Source organism: Mytilus californianus, unplaced genomic scaffold (genome assembly GCF_021869535.1).
Source record: "Mytilus californianus isolate M0D057914Y unplaced genomic scaffold, xbMytCali1.0.p SCAF_9, whole genome shotgun sequence".
NCBI classification, from domain to species: domain Eukaryota; kingdom Metazoa; phylum Mollusca; class Bivalvia; order Mytilida; family Mytilidae; genus Mytilus; species Mytilus californianus.
The window spans coordinates 22,026,791-22,044,742 of NW_026262745.1; the positions used below are offsets into that span (position 1 = coordinate 22,026,791).

The 17,952-nt window shown below is 31.6% G+C and overlaps 1 protein-coding gene across 1 annotated transcript; it reads left to right on the forward strand.

The window, feature by feature from the left end:
* Positions 1-3,901: 3,901 nt before the first annotated feature.
* LOC127715819 (sodium- and chloride-dependent neutral and basic amino acid transporter B(0+)-like) lies at positions 3,902-17,549 on the forward strand. The gene is made up of 9 exons (XM_052221960.1): positions 3,902-3,907; positions 4,201-4,399; positions 7,013-7,144; positions 7,811-7,938; positions 13,130-13,233; positions 13,666-13,790; positions 14,742-14,854; positions 15,585-15,713; positions 17,415-17,549. Exons 1-9 carry the CDS (start codon positions 3,902-3,904, stop codon positions 17,547-17,549), a joined length of 1,071 nt encoding a protein of 356 aa, XP_052077920.1.
* The last annotated feature ends 403 nt before the right edge of the window (positions 17,550-17,952 follow it).

A 17,952-nucleotide genomic window follows, 5' to 3' on the forward strand; every position in this document is an offset into this window, starting at 1 on the left:
CAGGTATTTTCTAGCCTCGGTCTAATGTTCATGCATGGTTCTTTGGCCAAAGTTAAGTTTGAATGTTTGGGCTAGTGATTTCCCAATACTATTTTCAATAGGTAAACTGCTTTTGATATTTGGAACGACTGTAAGATGTACATTTATGTCAAGCAGGTATTTTCTGACCTCGATCAAATGTGCATGCAAGGTTCTTTGGCCAAAGTTAAGTTTAAAAGGTTGGGCTAGTGGTTTCCCAATACTATTAAATATAGGTCGACCACTTTTCATCTATGGAATGACTGTAAGGTGTACATTTATGTCAAGTATTTTCTGACCTCGATCTAATGTCCATGCATGGTTCTTTGGCCAAAGTTAAGTTTAAATGGTTGGACTAGTGGTTTCTCAATTAAATTATCTATAGGTTAACTACTTTTGATATATGGAATTACTGTAAGATGTACATTTATGTCTAGCAGGTATTTTCTGACCTCGTTCCAATGTTCATGCATGTTTCTTTGGCCAAAGTTAAGTTTGAATGGTTGGGCTAGTAATTTTCCCAATACTATTATCAATAGGTCAACTACTTTTGATATTTGGAACGACTGTAAATAAAGGCAACAGTAGTAGTATACCGCTGTTCGAAATTCATAAATCGATAGAGAAAAAACAAATCCGGGCCACAAACCAAAACCGAGGGAAACGAATCAAATATAAGAAAACTACGACACAACAGAAACACAACATTAAAATGTAACACACACAGAAACGAACTATAATATAACAATGGCCATTTTCCTGACTTGGTACAGTGCATTTTAAGAAAAAAAAATGGTGGGTTGAACCTGGTTTTGTGGCATGCCAAACCTCCCGCTTATTATAAAAAAAAACCTCCCGCTTTAATGGCAATGTTAATTATAACATTAAAATGACAACATTACATGACAGGACTACAATACAAATAAATGGGAGAAAATATAGGACAGAGAAACAAACGAATAATAGCCAACAAAAGGTACCAGGTTAAAAATTCAATATGCCAGACGCGCGCCACGTCCACACAAGAATTACCAGCGACGCTCAGATGAAAAAAGTTTGAAAGCCAAAACAAGTACAAAGCTGAAGACCACCGAGGACCGAAAGTTCCAAAATGTTGTGACCAATACGGCCAGGGTGTAGTGTTCATAAATGGTGTCTTAATTGGCAAAATATAAGTTTGAATGGTTGGGCTAGTGCTTTACCAATACTATAAGCAATTGGTAAACTACATAGTTAGGGAGCTACCATTTGATTTTTAGGGGGGGGGGGGGGCTAGCTAGGATGACAAATTTGGTCCTGCTTTTTTTAGTTGTTATCTCTGTTCTGCCTTTTTATTTTTTACTCTATTCGGTCCTGCCTTTTTTACTTGTTTATCCTTACTTTTTTTACACAAATTGTCATCTTGACTTTTTTTTTACCAAGTTGCTCATCCTGCTTATTTTTTAACTCAAACTCCTGTTCTGCCTTTTATTTTTCAAAATTCATCCTTCAATTTTATTGTATGGAATGATTGTCGGATGTACATGTCCGTCTGTAACATTGCTTTTGACCTTGACCTCATTTACATTGAGTCATTGCTAATGTTGAGTGTTTATGATTATTATAGTAAAACCTTTATCTTTCAACTTGTAACATAAAATCAACCATGGTCAGTTAAGCAGGTAAAAGTTGTCAGCCTGTGCGCTCTTGTTTTACACTTCAAACATGTAGATTTAAAATTTCCTTTCATGTATACATATTGTTAACATTAAATCTTTCCATACAGTTTTATTTACAATTCATGTGTAACAATAAACATTCAAGTGTGTGAAAAGTTTTTTTTTCTTTTTTACTGTAAGTAATATTTTTACTACATATCTGTCTGGATGGGCTAATCTAAATCTCTCACTCGCTCATTTTTTTATGCTTGGTCGCTGCGTGCCACGCAGCGACCAAGCATAAAAAAAATGAACGAGTGAGAGATTTAATTTTAATTAGATTGATCAGAGACATATAATACGTATTATATGTCTCTGGATTGATAGAACCTCGATAGAACCCCCTGATCTCCCTCCCCCAACTCAATCACTGGCTACAGTTGTATATGATATTTTATATATGATTTTACATGAGCGATATATATGTTTATATTTCTAAAGCGAAGTAAGTCATGAAGGATAACAAAGATCAACAAAGGTTAGATTTTTACATTTCCGGAAATTTTTACACATTGCTCGTTTCAGTTTCATTTTTAGAAAATTAACTTCCGGTAATAATAGTTTAGTGCACTGTTGTTTTTCAAAATAAAAATTTTGCAAAACAATTAACTCAAGGAGACCTTTATATAAAACAAATAAGTATTATTCTTACGAAAGAGTCGGGGATTGTATTCAAGTGCATGCATGAGAATCTTTTATAGCAGAAAAGGATTTCGGTAATTCATTTTAATGGTGAAGGAGGCAGAGTCTGCATGAAGCAATTTGCTGATTTTGGCTAGTACAAATACTTATGACGTCTGGCAAGGCTTGTCACTAGGAAGGCGTCCCAGAAAAAAATTAAAATAGCCTTGCCAGACGTCATAATTATTTGGACTAGATTTTGGCATACATTGATCTGATACTGCAGAGTGCAGACCCAAAATCCCCCAAAAGAACTTGGTATCAAAATTAAGAGTGTGAATAATTTTATCTTCTATCCAGATGATATTGGTTTATAAAGTTGGTCTGTTTCTAGAAAGAAAAAAAATTCTTGTCATCACAAAAGAGTCATTTTCTTATCCCAGTAATAGATTACTTTAGCCGTATTTGGCTCAACTTTTTGGAATTTGGGTCCTCCATGTTCTTCAACTTTGAACTTGTTTGGCTTTATAACTATTTTGATCTGAGCGTCACTGATGAGTCTTACATGTATGTAGACGAAACGCGCGTCTGGCGTATTAAATTATAATCCTGGTACCTTTGATAAGGCCAAATAAAAATATATGTGTGGTTCCAGTTACCCGACCGACCCTAGTCTAAACCCCCCGACCCTAGAACCTTTTTTTTCATTTCTAAAAAATAAATTTTCAAAACGATCAAATTTTGAGGATTGTGAATTTATATAATTAAATTCATAGATTTCTGTCATCCAGAATGCAACAAAATCAACTAAAACATGACATGACTGTTTATTTTACAACCAAACACATTTCCATTCTCAATTTTACATGTAAAAATGGCGAACTTCCAGTAGGGGCGTGTATAATACTACAATCAATTTCGGTAAACACACAATTTTTTTCCGAAATTTGGAAATCCAAAATAAAAATTTAAAAAAAATAAAAAAATTGCCGCCCTACCGACCCTTTTTCTTAAAAGTATGTAACTGGAACCACACATATATTTTCACTTGGCCTAATTAACTATTGTAACATGATTTAAATTGTCTCATTTTATTGCCAGTCAATAATTAAAATGTCCCCTTGAGCCATCGGTATAAATGAACTAATATATTTTCCCCAAATCCAACATTTCACGAACTTTTATTCCCAATTGCATGGGCCCTGGCCGGGATATGGGCCCCTTCCCCTAAATACTAGGAAAATCACTGAGTTTTTTTATAAAAACTGGATTCATTATCATTCATTGGACAACAATTTCGTTGGTATATACTGCAGGTAAACCACGAAATTAACTGATCAATGAAGAAGAAATTTTAAATTGGCATTTATACAGACTTTGTCAAAACCATGAAAACAAATATCCACAAAAATGCAATTTTAGCTTAATTCATGAAAAAATTGATATTCACGAAAATAAATGAATCTACTGTAAACGATCAATGAAAGAAAATAAAATTGCTACCAATAAACAAACATACACACATGATTTTAATGGTTCCTATCTCCTGGCAGAAAAAAGAGGTAATGCAGGTAAAATCGTTTTATTTTTTAACACTATATAACATGTACAATTCATGGAGAATTTTGGGACTTAATCATTGTAAATTGTGCTCAAACAATAGAATGTTCATAGTATCTGTTAGGGTCAGCATAAAAATTAAGGGAAGGGATAGCGAGGCAGATAATATAACTATATTTTGTTCAGGCCTTATCAGGATTTTAACCAGAAATGCAAAATGTATATATTCTATGACTTGTAATAACTCAAGACTAGATGAATCTGATTTATTTATTAAAGCTATTTTCTACATTTTTATTTGCAGATAGACACAAAAGATAGCTACAATGTAAATAATGGCTCAAAAGAACGGAATGGAGATGTTGATGTAAATGTTGACGAAGATACTGAAGATAGAGGACAATGGGGCTCCAAATGGGAGTTTATTCTGTCATGCATTAGACTTTCTGTAGGATTAGGAAATGTATGGCGTTTCCCTTACCTGGCCTATGAAAATGGAGGAGGTATTACTGTTATTCATGTTTATAGCTGTTAAAGCTTACGTTAATTAAATGATAAATAGAACTATACCATTGAATGACACATTAATGCATGATTTAAATTAACATAGTTAAGTGAAATATATCGGAGCGCTTATTTTACAATACTAGTTGATAATCAATGATCTAGATAGTAAGATATTGCATGGCCACTAGGCTGACTAGCCCAATGTTCATTTTTACGAACAAGTTACCACAGTTGACTGAAGGTCAATCAGGGTAAATTGTCATTGTCAATTTGAAGAATCTACTCTTACCTAATAATTACAATCATTTTAACAGCTGAAATGTATGGGAAAAATTAATGAATGCAATAATATTTTATCACTGCATGTATCTCATATACATGTAAGGACAAATTAAAGGAGTTGAATATTTTAAAGAATAAATGTACTGACAATAACTGGTATAACAGGTTTTGTTTGACTAAATCATTTAAGTTGATTGGTTTTTATGGCTTTGTTTTTTAAAAGACAATCATGTTTTACCCAAATATTTAAAATCTGATCGATCTTTACTGCTTCTTAACTGGGTGTATATTTGTACATTGTATAGTTATGACTCACTGAAAGAAATCTTTGGAAATGATTTGTAAATTGAAATGTAGACAACTTAATGACATGTCTTTCAAGTACATGTGTTACCAATGTGAAAACTGATTGAATTTAAACATGTATTAAAATTATTTCATATGTTATAATGTAAAGATTAATTTTAGTCTGAAATTTAGCATAATATTAAAGGATTTGACAAGAAAACAGTAAGAACATGTAGACTAGATACATGTATGTAAATTATGGTTAACACCTTCACACTGCAGGTTTTTCATTAAATTTCTAGCTTGTAATAGATACATAGACAGAATCAAGTTATTCTAACCAAAAGTCTGACTTAAAAGTTTTTATTGTTCTGAATTAGTAAATTGCAAATTTACATTGTCTGACATAACTCTTTTTAACCCTTTCACAAAGCCAGATTTTATAGAAGAAAAGATTAACTGTTAGCAGTGGCGGATCCAGAGGGGGGCGTAGAGGGCGTACGCCCCCCCTTTGCTTGCACTTTTTTTTTTTTTTTTTGTAAAATGATTAATCAGACTAGACTTCGTGAACTTTGCCATTTCCCGTGTATTTAATTTTTATGCGACAATTCTTTACTTATAAAGATATTTTTCGCTCGTATTTACTGTAATATATTATTGATTATGCCAAAGTCATGTGATTCGCTACGGTGGAGTTGACCAGTACGTCGAAAAAAACGTCACTAAGACATTTTGAAATTCAAATTACAGTAACACATTACTTAGGCTGAGGATGACGCCTTCAAAGCGACAAAGTACTGAGCAAGAAGTTGAACGTATTGACTTCTATTTCGCAATTCCACCCAACAGAAAGTAATACTCTATTACACTCTAATGAAAAAAAAGTTCCACAGCAATATTATTTACCTACATGTACGAAAACATGTTTAACCCCACACGCCCCAGCCCATTAATAACATTGCTGAATAGTGATCCCCAGTCAGTAAGCTCTAGATATAGATTTTAAGTCTAAGGTACGGACCATTTGATTTGAGGGGGCAGTCTGAGATATTTTAGAGAAACAATTCTGACCCTGATTTTTGCCTTAAACAAAAATTCTGGCCGTATCTGGATTGAAAACAATAATCTTGTCCATTTTTTTGCTATGAGAAAAAAATATTTTCAACAGAATTATTTAGCATTAAAATGAACCTGATGAATAAAAAAACTGGTGTATTTTTTTTTTGAGGGGTTGCATGTGAATCCCATATCTGACCGGAATGTCTGTTTCGCCGAACTGATATACTGAGTCTGTTAGTCTGTAAGGAAACTAAACATGTTAAATGATTAGTGTCATTAGCTGCCAGATTCATGCTAAAAAAATAGAGATTTATACTCTAAAATTTTTATTTATTGAGTATTTTAAGTTTTTTCTATAGGCAACAATGCATAATGCATGAAATCATTATAAAGTATCAGCATCTCCTGTTTATCATGGTATTGTATGCCATTCACATATTAAATGTTTAATTAACCATCATCACAAGTCGCATCACACCTAAATATTTCTAATGAGAATGTGACACAAATATAAATAGAGACAAGTTCTAGTTTTGGATTTCATATCATAGATAAAACTATATTGTAAATTACAATATAGTTTTATCTATGATATGAAATCCAAAACTAGAACTTGTCTCTATTTATATTTGTGTCACTACAATATAGTTTTATCTATGATATGAAATCCAAAACTAGAACTTGTCTCTATTTATATTTGTGTCACTACTAAATTGTTTTATTGTTTTATAAGTAAAAAGATTTTGGTGGAAGAACTCAATCAGTCAATGAAAAAATCTTCCAACTGCTTTAACTGTTGCAGATGACAATCTTTTCAATATTTGATCTGTGTACAAAGGGTCCACAACTGTGGCAGCAGGGTCCACAACTGTGGCAGCAAGATGGGTTACTTGCATACAAATTTTCAGTCCAATAAACCAACAAACAATCATATATCTTAATATTTGAGAATTTTATTCACATTTTTTTCTTAATTTCAGCTGCCTTCCTGATTGCTTATTTAGTCCTACAGTTCCTGATAGGAAAGCCCATGTACTTCATGGAGTTAGTAATGGGTCAATTCTATAGTTTAGGACCAACAGGGGTTTGGAAAATGAACCCAAGTGCTAAAGGTAATAGTGTTTTTGTAGTAGTATTTGTTAATTGATATTTCATGGTTTGAAGATAAAAATCATTGGTTTATTATTTGTTTAATTTATAATTAGTGTTTCAATCTTTGAAATTTGAGATGATGATGGAGAGACATTTTTAAGATATGTGATGTTTGAAAGAAATAAAAATAGGGTTTTAATTCACCTACAAAAAACGTTTCTTTGTGGAATTTGGCAATCTAGAATTATTTTTTTTTATTTTGATCTTATTTTGCCTAATGGTATTAAAAACTTATATTGTTTTTCCACATCTGATGAGAAAAGTTTGCTGGTACATGTAATATTGAAGTATATCTGAAATACATTTACAATTTTCATTTGTAAATGTGAGAAAACTATAGGTGTAGAATTTTATACAAAATAATTTTATGCAGGTTTAATGTATTGTAAATGATGAATTTTGTACAAAGATTTATTACATACCGTAATACAAAATATTTTCAATTTCTTCATGTTATAAAATAATTTATTTTGTATTAAATATAAATAACACAAATGTATTAACTTTGCAGGTATTGGTATATCTATGGCTCTAATATCGTTAGTAGTCGCAATCTACTATAACGTGATCATGGCCTACATGTATACACTGAATATAAATCTTATACAAATGTATTAACTTTGCAGGTATTGGTATATCTATGGCTCTAATATCCTTAGTAGTTGCAATCTACTATAATGTGATCATGGCCTATACACTGATCTACTTCTTCTCCTCCATGCAGAAAACTCTACCCTGGACTGTTTGTGAAGATGTAAGTATGGTCTAGACTAGGGATTTGGAACAGTTTCAAGATGGACATTATAAAAATGAGGAAACAGTTATTATTCAAAATTTTGCTCAATTTTCCATATACTGTGGATTCATTATTATTTGTTGGATACCAATTTTCGTCGGTTTTGTGGGTACAGGTGAACCACGAATATAAATGTACAACGAATTGCACATTTTCTATAGGCTTTGAAAGCAGAGGTTTGCAAAATCAAGAAATCAAATATCAACAAAAATGTAAGTTTTCCTCAATCCCCCCTAATTGATACCCAAGAAAATAAATGAATCCACAGATTGAAATGAATTGTGGTATGATGATTGCCAATGAGACATAAAAGCTTTTTTCTCATTATGGGAATTTTCGAGAAGTAACTAAACTTGACTAAAATTCAGTTAGTTTCAAGTATATGCACTCGAGTCTCATAAAACATAATGGCCTTTTTCTGAACATTTGACTAAAATGAATGCCTGAAGCTGACCTAAAGCTGCCATTTTGAGCATTTATACAAAACACTGCTTACTAGGGACATACTAATCAATTCATTTTGATTATTGAAGGTATGAAAAATATTACAACATGTGAATTTGCAATATTGTGTAACTGTATATAGCAGGCATGTTTTGCGCTAAAATGTCAAAACCTTATTTAGTTATTTTTTCTAAGATATATTTAAAAAAACTTCAGATCCCATTGCCAGAACCATATATGTTCTAAACTGCCATGATAAGTCCACCATAAATTTTGACAGGGATTGTTAAACCACTTGGCTCAAAGAGTTTCAGCCAAGTACTCATATAAAAATAAGTAGATGAAGTATGATTGCCAATGAGACAACTATCCACCATATAAATAAGTATAATGTGGATATATGCAATTAAAGGTCACCCGACAGTCTTAAAAAATGAGAAAAAAATACTTTATAGTCGACTTTGAAATCACCATGAAACATTTTATAAAACAATTAAATGAGAACTAAAACTGGGTTTATAGATATCAATTCATATACATTGGTGTCTTCTTCTAAATAAAAGTTATTCATGTAATATTTGCCACTGGATGTTTAATTATTATCACAATTGTCTTTTAATATATAGCCATTCTTGTAACAAGACCTAGATGTAGTTAACCTTCCAATGTTTGTATTGTAGGAATGGTTACCATTAGGATGTGTGGAGCAGTCGACACAGAGATTAGACTATTGCTCTATGAACATTACACAATTATTGACTGATAACAAAGCGTGTAGATGTTTTTTGAACGGTACAGATTCTATATTGTTTGACCAGGGATTTAACGGTACTAATGTCACATACCAAGGAGATGTCCCAGTACCTGTAGCACAGCTGTATTTTGAGTAGGTCATAGTATTCAAGGTCATAAATTTTATGGAAGGATGTTTGTTAAGTTTATAAATTTTACAGTAGTATATATAAAATCTGCTTTTTAAAAATGAAATCAGGTTAAAAAATTGACACGTCTTTCGGCCTGAAACTTTATTTTTGTAAAGAAAGATATAATTATATACTTTGGATTCTTTAATTTTCGTGGGTACCAATAGTCCATTTGCCAATTACCGATTTGTTTCTGTTATTACATGCTTTTCAAACAAATTACTTCCCTTTGTCAATCGTCGACTGGTTCCATACCGAACAAAATTGGCATTTACCAATGCAAAGCATGATGAATTGAAAGTGATGTATCGTCGGTTTAACTAATTTTTCATTAAAAAAAATTTCTGATGTCAAAAGTATTTAGCTGAACAACAAATTAATGTAATCATAAGATTTAAAAACCTTAAAGATTACTCACATTACGCACAGGTAAATTTGCTCTTTCTGCTGGCTCTCCATTGTAAATAAAAATTAATGTCCCTCATAAGGGAGACAACTAAAAAAGGGATCTTTAATTACAGGGTCAATTACGGGAATTAGCAAGTAGCCTATTTACTTGGGGTATTTTATTTCATGATTTTACCAATGTCTGTGTTCAAGGCAATAGAACATTTGTACATGTAATCGTTAAGCATTTAATTTCCTGGTTCACCTATTCCAACAAAACCCAGAAAATTAATATCTAACAAATAAAAAGGAATCTACAGTAAAAGTTGTCTTTTGTACAACTACAACAATCCAAATAGTTTAAATATGAAATGGATGTTATCTGTAAGATTAATACCACCCTATTCTAAGAACAATTTCTTTTTCAGTAAAACTGTAATGAACAAGGCTGATGATTTCTACTCAGACACAGGAAATCCACAATGGAAGTTAGCACTCTGTCTGCTGTTGTCGTGGATTGTTGTTGTTCTCTGTTTAGTAAAGGGAATTAAGTCATCTGGAAAAGTAAGTTTTATGATATATATGTATGCAAGTCAATGTCTAATAATATAGAGCACATTCATTTATATTTTGTGTGTTTAAGACAATATAATTTGATGGAGCACCTTTGAAATGGAAGTGTGTGTGATCTTATTTATATTTGTTTGATTAACCATAGTTTGCCTTGCAAATTTATACATCATATGTTTTGAAATGAATAGATTTTTAATCGACAGTGATTTGCTCATTCCTAAGCTAACAAGATTTGTTTATTTTTGCCAGACAAACTATGTTTTACTTTACCAAGACAGATTGAGTAATTGTTCTGTTATTACCATTGATACTGTCAATATAGCCTTTGAAATTGTAACATTTGGAGATAAAAGTTCTGTTAGAAGCTATTGACGCATTTTCAAAGTTTGTGCAGGATGCCATTAAGTCCATTTTACAAATATTCAATTTGGATGCATTCCGTAAAGGGGGATTGTTTTCGATGAACTTAGGTGGCTTTTGATATAACTTAGCATTTTAATATATGAATTTATTTGTAGGTTTTCAACCCATAAATCTTTTTTAATTTTTTGCTGGACTGGAACTTTTACTTTTTATCTTTTCAGGTTGTATATTTCACAGCCACATTCCCATATGTTATCTTGTTGATTTTGTTGATCCGATGAGCTACACTTGATGGTGCTATTGATGGAGTAAAATATTTTTTGATACCTGAATGGTCCAAACTAGCAGATCTAAAGTTATATATATATGAGTCATGATTGTAAGATATACTTACAGAAATAGTGGTCATTATCATCATAGACAATTGTACTGAATTTTGTTTTAAATTCAATTCCCTGTGTTTGTCAATTAATGATAGTGTTTTTTTTATACCATGGGTACCTAAAATTTGAGAAGTCTTTGATTTGTAACTCTTTCAAGTTGGTACCTAACACTACAGGGAGATAACTCTAAAAATCAGCTGCGTGTTTTAATAATGTTGTATTATGTTAAGGAAATATTAGGTTCTCAATGATCAGAATTAGTGTTTGTCTAACTTCTATATATCCAATGAAATTTTTTAATCAAGGTGTTTGGTACCACCTTAAGATTAATTTGTAAATATTTTTAAATTAAAATTCACTTCTATGCTGGGGGCAATTTGTATTTCAGCTTGTGAGTTTCAATGATACCTTATGAGGGGAAACTAAGGAGGTTGATATTCCTGACTGCAGACTATTTACTATGAGATATATTGTAAAAAGTGCCTTTACTCATGTCTGTCTAGTACCACAATATGTTTTAGGGCCTTCCATTGCTTTAATAGCCCTGAAAAAATTATAAAGGAAAAAGTTTTACTTTAATTTGAAGGACATATTTATTTTATCTTTAAAATTATGTATTACAACATATATATGTAAGACTCAGATCGACGTCCGTTCCTCAAATCGATGTCCAAAGCTGACGTCACAATAAAATAAGATTCCAAATCAGCGGCAAATTATATCCCCCTCTAACCGAGGTCCAATGTTTGGCTCCTCTAATTGACGTCCAAATTTAAGCTTCTCTAATCGCTGTCTGTTTTAATGGACCTATGGAAAGATGCAAACGCCGAGACATTTTTGGCCAACATGCCGTATTATACGGAAATATATCTAAAACAAATGAACAAAACTGCGGAAATGGGGACAAGCAAAGTTTATAACAGAACTGAAACGTGGATTGTCCGAGAAGAATAAATATAAAAAGTAGTAAAGACAGTTCTAGGTCAATATTTTTACAACCAAAACATAGGTTATGTGACAAATAAAATATATTTAAAAATCTTTTTTTTTAAATGTATTACCAATGTTTACAGGTTGTGATATCAATTTTTATGTAATTTAAGAGCTTATTAAAAACAGTGAGATGTGGTGAGATTGCTAATTGGACAACTATACACCAGAGTTCAAATGAAGTGAATGTAAGCAATTATATAGCCCTTTACCTTTATAGCTTGATGTTCGGTGTGAGCCAAGGCTCCATGTTTAAGACTGTATTTTGACCTATAACGTTTTTCTTTTATAAACTGGGACTTGGATGGAGAGTTGTCTTTTTGGCACTCATACCACATCTTCTTATATCTATACCGTACGTCCTTCAACAATGAATCATGGAATGATAAAGTCGGCAATTAAAGGTCACGACATGAAACATATAAAACAATTATTATAGAACTAAAAACTAACCTATAACAAAAGAAAATTCTGAACAACAAATATGCAAGACATAAACCAAGGACAACCACTAGACTACAGGCACATAAAATATTTGGCAGGGTTTAACATGTTTGTGAGCGCTTAAGCCTCCCCTAACCTGAAACAGTGGTGTAACAGCACAACATAAAAACATAATGCCAATTTATTTTGTATATTTTTCACTCCAGGTGTAAAACAAATGAATTTGTTGAAAAAATTCTTACAGAGTCCAAATTATAATACTCTAACAGTTGGCATTTACTTCTTTATTTTGTCCATTGTTGAAGACTGAGTGTTGCCCTATATATATGTCGTTTTGTTTTCTTTGTCGTTGGGTTCTTATTTAAGTATACGCATATGCCATTTATTAATATGCATGTACATGTATAAGTGTAAGTGCAGCAATTTCTTTTTTTATTATTCATTGATGTTGAACATCGATAAGAGAAGACTACAATAAATCGGAAATCGTTTTGGCAATACATGACGGCACATTGGACGTCGATTAGAGGATCAAACAATTGGACGTCGATTTGAGAATTTGACGTCCGAATTGGACGTCGATTGTAGACCAGACGTCGATCTGAGTCTAACATATACATGTATATAATTTATTTATTATAGGTATGGGTTGCTGCAGCAGGACAGATGTTTTTCTCTCTCAGTGTATCGTTTGGTGGAATTATAATGTTTGGAAGTTACAACAAATTCAGCAACAATGTATATGAGTAAGATTAATTTTCCTTGACAGAAAATTTAAGTCTTTATTTATATTTATATGATCAAATATGATGGGATGTAATGTAATTAACATGGTCAGTTTTTTTTTGGTAATTATTTTTATTATAGTTAACTATTACCTTCTGTCTGTCCAATTTTGTTTCTGCACTCTTAACTCTAAAGCTTGACTCATCCAATTTTAATGAAACTCATACACAGTGCTACAAACTAATGAAATTCATATGCAATGCTTACAGACAGTTTGAATTTGGGTAGTGATTCATTTACCGTTCTAGAGATCCCTTTTAACTCGAAAATTGCAAAGCTTGAGCATGGCATTTGTGTGACAAATTCTTTTATTTCTAGCTTCATCTGTAGGGCCTTTATAGTATGTTTTAATAGTCATGTTTTATTATTTAAACACTGGTTTATATTTATAGTGATGCCTTGTTAATCGCTGTAATGGATCTGGTTACCAGTATAATAGCAGGTTTTGTCATCTTTACAACATTTGGAGGATTAGCTAAGAAAACAGGACTTCAAGTCTCAGAAGTTGCCAGGGGAGGTAAGCAAGGATGTTTTCCATTTTTAATCAAACGTTACTTTTCAATACATTGTAGAGATTATGGAATAGATTTAGATGAAGAAATAGTTTGCCATAAATTACTTTGTAATTTTCTTGTAGCATGCCTTAGGTCTTTATTTGTAAAGCTATTTTAAAATTTAAATTCTAATATGACAACCTGTTATCGTCAACCAGCATAATCATAGTATATCTACTTTTAGCGCAAGCACATAACTACATAAAACTAGCTGTTCTGTGTTACGCCCTACTTAATTATACTACCAGGTATTCTCAAATTTTGACATTAAAACCCACAGAATATAGTCCAAGATTCAGATACCATTTAGTTATATCTATTCTAAAGCAAAATAAACATATCAGTCCATTTCAATTTTTTTTTTTTTCGTGCTGAAATTTCATCAAAGGAAAATTTCATGAAATATTATCGTCTTTGCATGGCAATGAAACAAGGTGACATCATATGTATGTTTTTGTAATCAAAAAATCAAATGTAAACACTCAGTGTTTTAAAGCTTCTATACATCTCAGAATGCAATAAAATTACATTAGAAGAACATATGTAGGTGAAAAATACGATTTAAATTTTTTTGTTTTATTAAATTATATAATATTATCATATGGGGGTAAAATGGAACAGCCAAAACAGTATCTTGCATATAGGGCTATCACAGTTAACAAAATTACTGAATTTGTCCCATTAGAATCCAAATAATTCATGGCAGCCACAAATCTACAGCTGCCATGAATTATTTCTTAATTCATATTTTCCTTTAAGATTTTAATCAAAGATGATATTTGATATTGAATTTGATACCACTGAGACTATCACAACAATTCAGAAATGATCCTCTGTTCAGAATCTGTTAAAACAAACAAAAAAATCTCTAGCAGAAAATACAATTCATTAATTATATTTTTTTTCTGTTACAGGTTATGGATTAGCCTTTGTAGCCTACCCTGAGGCATTGTCTAACCTACCTCTACCTCAATTATGGTCTGTTTTGTTTTTCTTCATGTTGTTTACACTTGGACTTGACAGTGAGGTAAGACAGATAGTTGTACATTTTATTTAAAGGAAAAGGATTATCTCCCCTTTGCACCTATAAATCGTGTTTAATGGTAATATAAAATACAGGAGTTCTTTTCTAATAAATTTTGTAAAAGACCAGGACTTTTTCTAATTTTTGACTGGAAATAACCCATCTATTACATTAGTATGATAATTTCGTCTTATACTCTTAACAAAACTTGAATATTATTCCCAACATTTTTTTTTTAATTTGTGCAATGATAATAATACTGTGGATTCTTTTATTTTTTATGGATTTAGGAATAATTATATTGTTGTGGACTATTTCTTTGCAAACCTATAGGCAAGTTTTATTTTATAAAGCATTGGTTCCCTATGAAATACCAACAAGTCCAGTTTGTAAGATAGTCATAGATTAGTATGAAACAGAATCAACTGTTACAGCCAATTCCATTGAGTGTGTAGGCAAAGGTAATATCTTTGGTTAGCTTGCTTGCTAGTTGAACCATGAAGTCATTATAAGGTAAGGTATACTACCCTCCTTTCAAAGTAGCTTAGTCCTACAAACAGATAATCTATCGGACTAGTCTACTCTTAAAAGGAGGATAGTTTACCTAACCTAGTCTTCACGGTTCAGCTAGCAAGCAAGCTAACCAATACTATTACCTTTGCTTACACACTCATTGAAATCGGCTGTAATTCTTTGAGCTTTGTGATATGTAATGCCTATTTTTATTTTGCAGTTTGCTTTATTGGAGACAGTTTTGACATGTATACAGGATGAGTTCCCAAAACTTAGAAAATATAACAGTCACATGTGTATTGGATTGGGAGTGATATGTTTCTTTATGGCTTTACCATGTATAACACCAGTAAGTATAAAAGTCATATGTGTATTGTTGAATTGTGAGTTTCTTGGCTTTGAGGTGTGTTATGCAAGTGAGTATTATAGTCGTGCTCATATGTATGTTTTGGTGCACATGGTGGGTTTCTTCTTGGCCTTGACATGTTACACCAGTAGCTTTAAAGTCTCATGTGTATTTTATTCTTCTTGAACAGTAATTATTTTATTTTCTGCTCTTTAACAAAATGTCTATTTTATCAAAATCGAAAATAACAATGTAAAACAATTCAAAAATGTTTTTATGAGTATTCGAAATCTTTTCAAATATACTCTTCTTAACATTTTTATACTTCCTATTTAATTGTATTGTGCAAAGCTATAGGTAGTGCACAACAGAGATCAAAATGCTCAATTATCTAAGGGCCTATATTGTGATAAAAATCAGCACAAAATTCCACAACATGCTGTGAACAGTACAAAATACCACAACAACCAACAACATCCCACTTCTCTGGAAAAAAAGAAAGGTTCAAGCAAAAGTAAACAAAAACGTATAGTTAACTATTACTAAATTAAACACCATGCATCTAGGAATAAAAGAAAAGAGGAGGTCTTATATAGTGTAAAATAATATTTTAAGACTATTCTATTTTTCATTCATTACTTGTTTTCACTGCTCATACTGAATAAATTTTACAGATTTTTGACAATTTATGTTGTTGGGAAAAGCTACATGGTTTGTATACTATGAGATTGACTATGTACCTAAATTAAAGTAATATTTTAACCATTGCTTATGTATCATGTTGACTTTACATTACAGGGTCTGTTTGCATACTGTCTAATCGAGTATGTACCACCTAAAGTAAAAGATGGAATATTTTTGCCAGAATTCGCCCAGATTATTGGATGGTGTGTGACTGCCGTAGTGTTATGTCCTATACCTTTGTACTTTGTTTATAAATTCATCATCACTCCTGGGAAAGTCACTGAAGTGAGTATACACTGAAATATTCAATTATTTAATTAATTGTTTTTTGGCAGTGTTGCTTCGTAAATAGCACAATGTTGGATTTAAAAATTAAGAATTTTATTCAATGAAACATTGGGTACATGTGCTAAAGATTGCAATTGAATTTGCAAGGTAACTAAGTTGTATTTTGAAACAGGACAGAGACAGAGACCAAAAAGGTCTTCTTTGTGAGAGTTGCTCACTGTGAAATGCATTATTGTTTTCAAAGAATTTTTGGTTCAACTATCCATACAAAACTCATGAAAATTAGTACTCCATGAATTATAATTGATTCACAGTAATCTACATTTTTGATAACCACTGTAGATAACATTGCACCAAACGTCAACTTAACCACATATTATTGCACCAAACGTCAACTTGACCACATATTGCACCAAACGTCAACTTGACCACATATTATTGCACCAAAGTAAACTGGACCACATATTATTGCAGCAAACATCAACTTAACCACATATAATGGCACCCCAAACATCAACTTAAACACATATTATTGCACCAAACGTCAACTGGACCACATATTATTGCACCAAACGTCAACTGGAACGCATATTATTGCACTAAATGTCAACTTAACCACATATTATTGCACCAAACAAACGTCAACTTAACCACATATTGCACCAAACGTCAACTTAACCACATATTATTGCATCAAACATCAACTTAACCACATATTATTTATATTTACAGAGACTTAGAATAGTAACAACGCCAACAGCTGACTGGGGACTTAATACCAAGGAAAAATTATACAATGCTGACTCACAGTTAACAGACATTGGAAAAGCAGCTTACGCTTATGACAATCCAGCTTCACAATTATAAACTATAGCAATATTAGAATCATAAAGATTGTTTCTCTTTGAAGTACATTTCAAAATGAATTTATCACACATAGTTTCAGGGTACTTGTATAACAAAGAAATGTAGAGCTTTTTTTAATTTTTACTCAATAGTGGAGAATTTTGTGAATATGACAGAAAACCATCACAAATATATTGTAAATAGGTTTTCTCCCTGACTTTTTTCAGTATTTTAATCAATTCCAACATAATTTTAGTGCTGAATTTTGAAATGTACATAGTTTTACATCTTTTTACTATATAAATGCAAGATTTAAAAATGTTTTTAAAGTGAATTTATGGATTCAATTTGAAAAATTACATTTCTTTAATTCTATATGACATTATTTTTTAACTTAAAACTCCTTCATTTTTTATAAGTGATT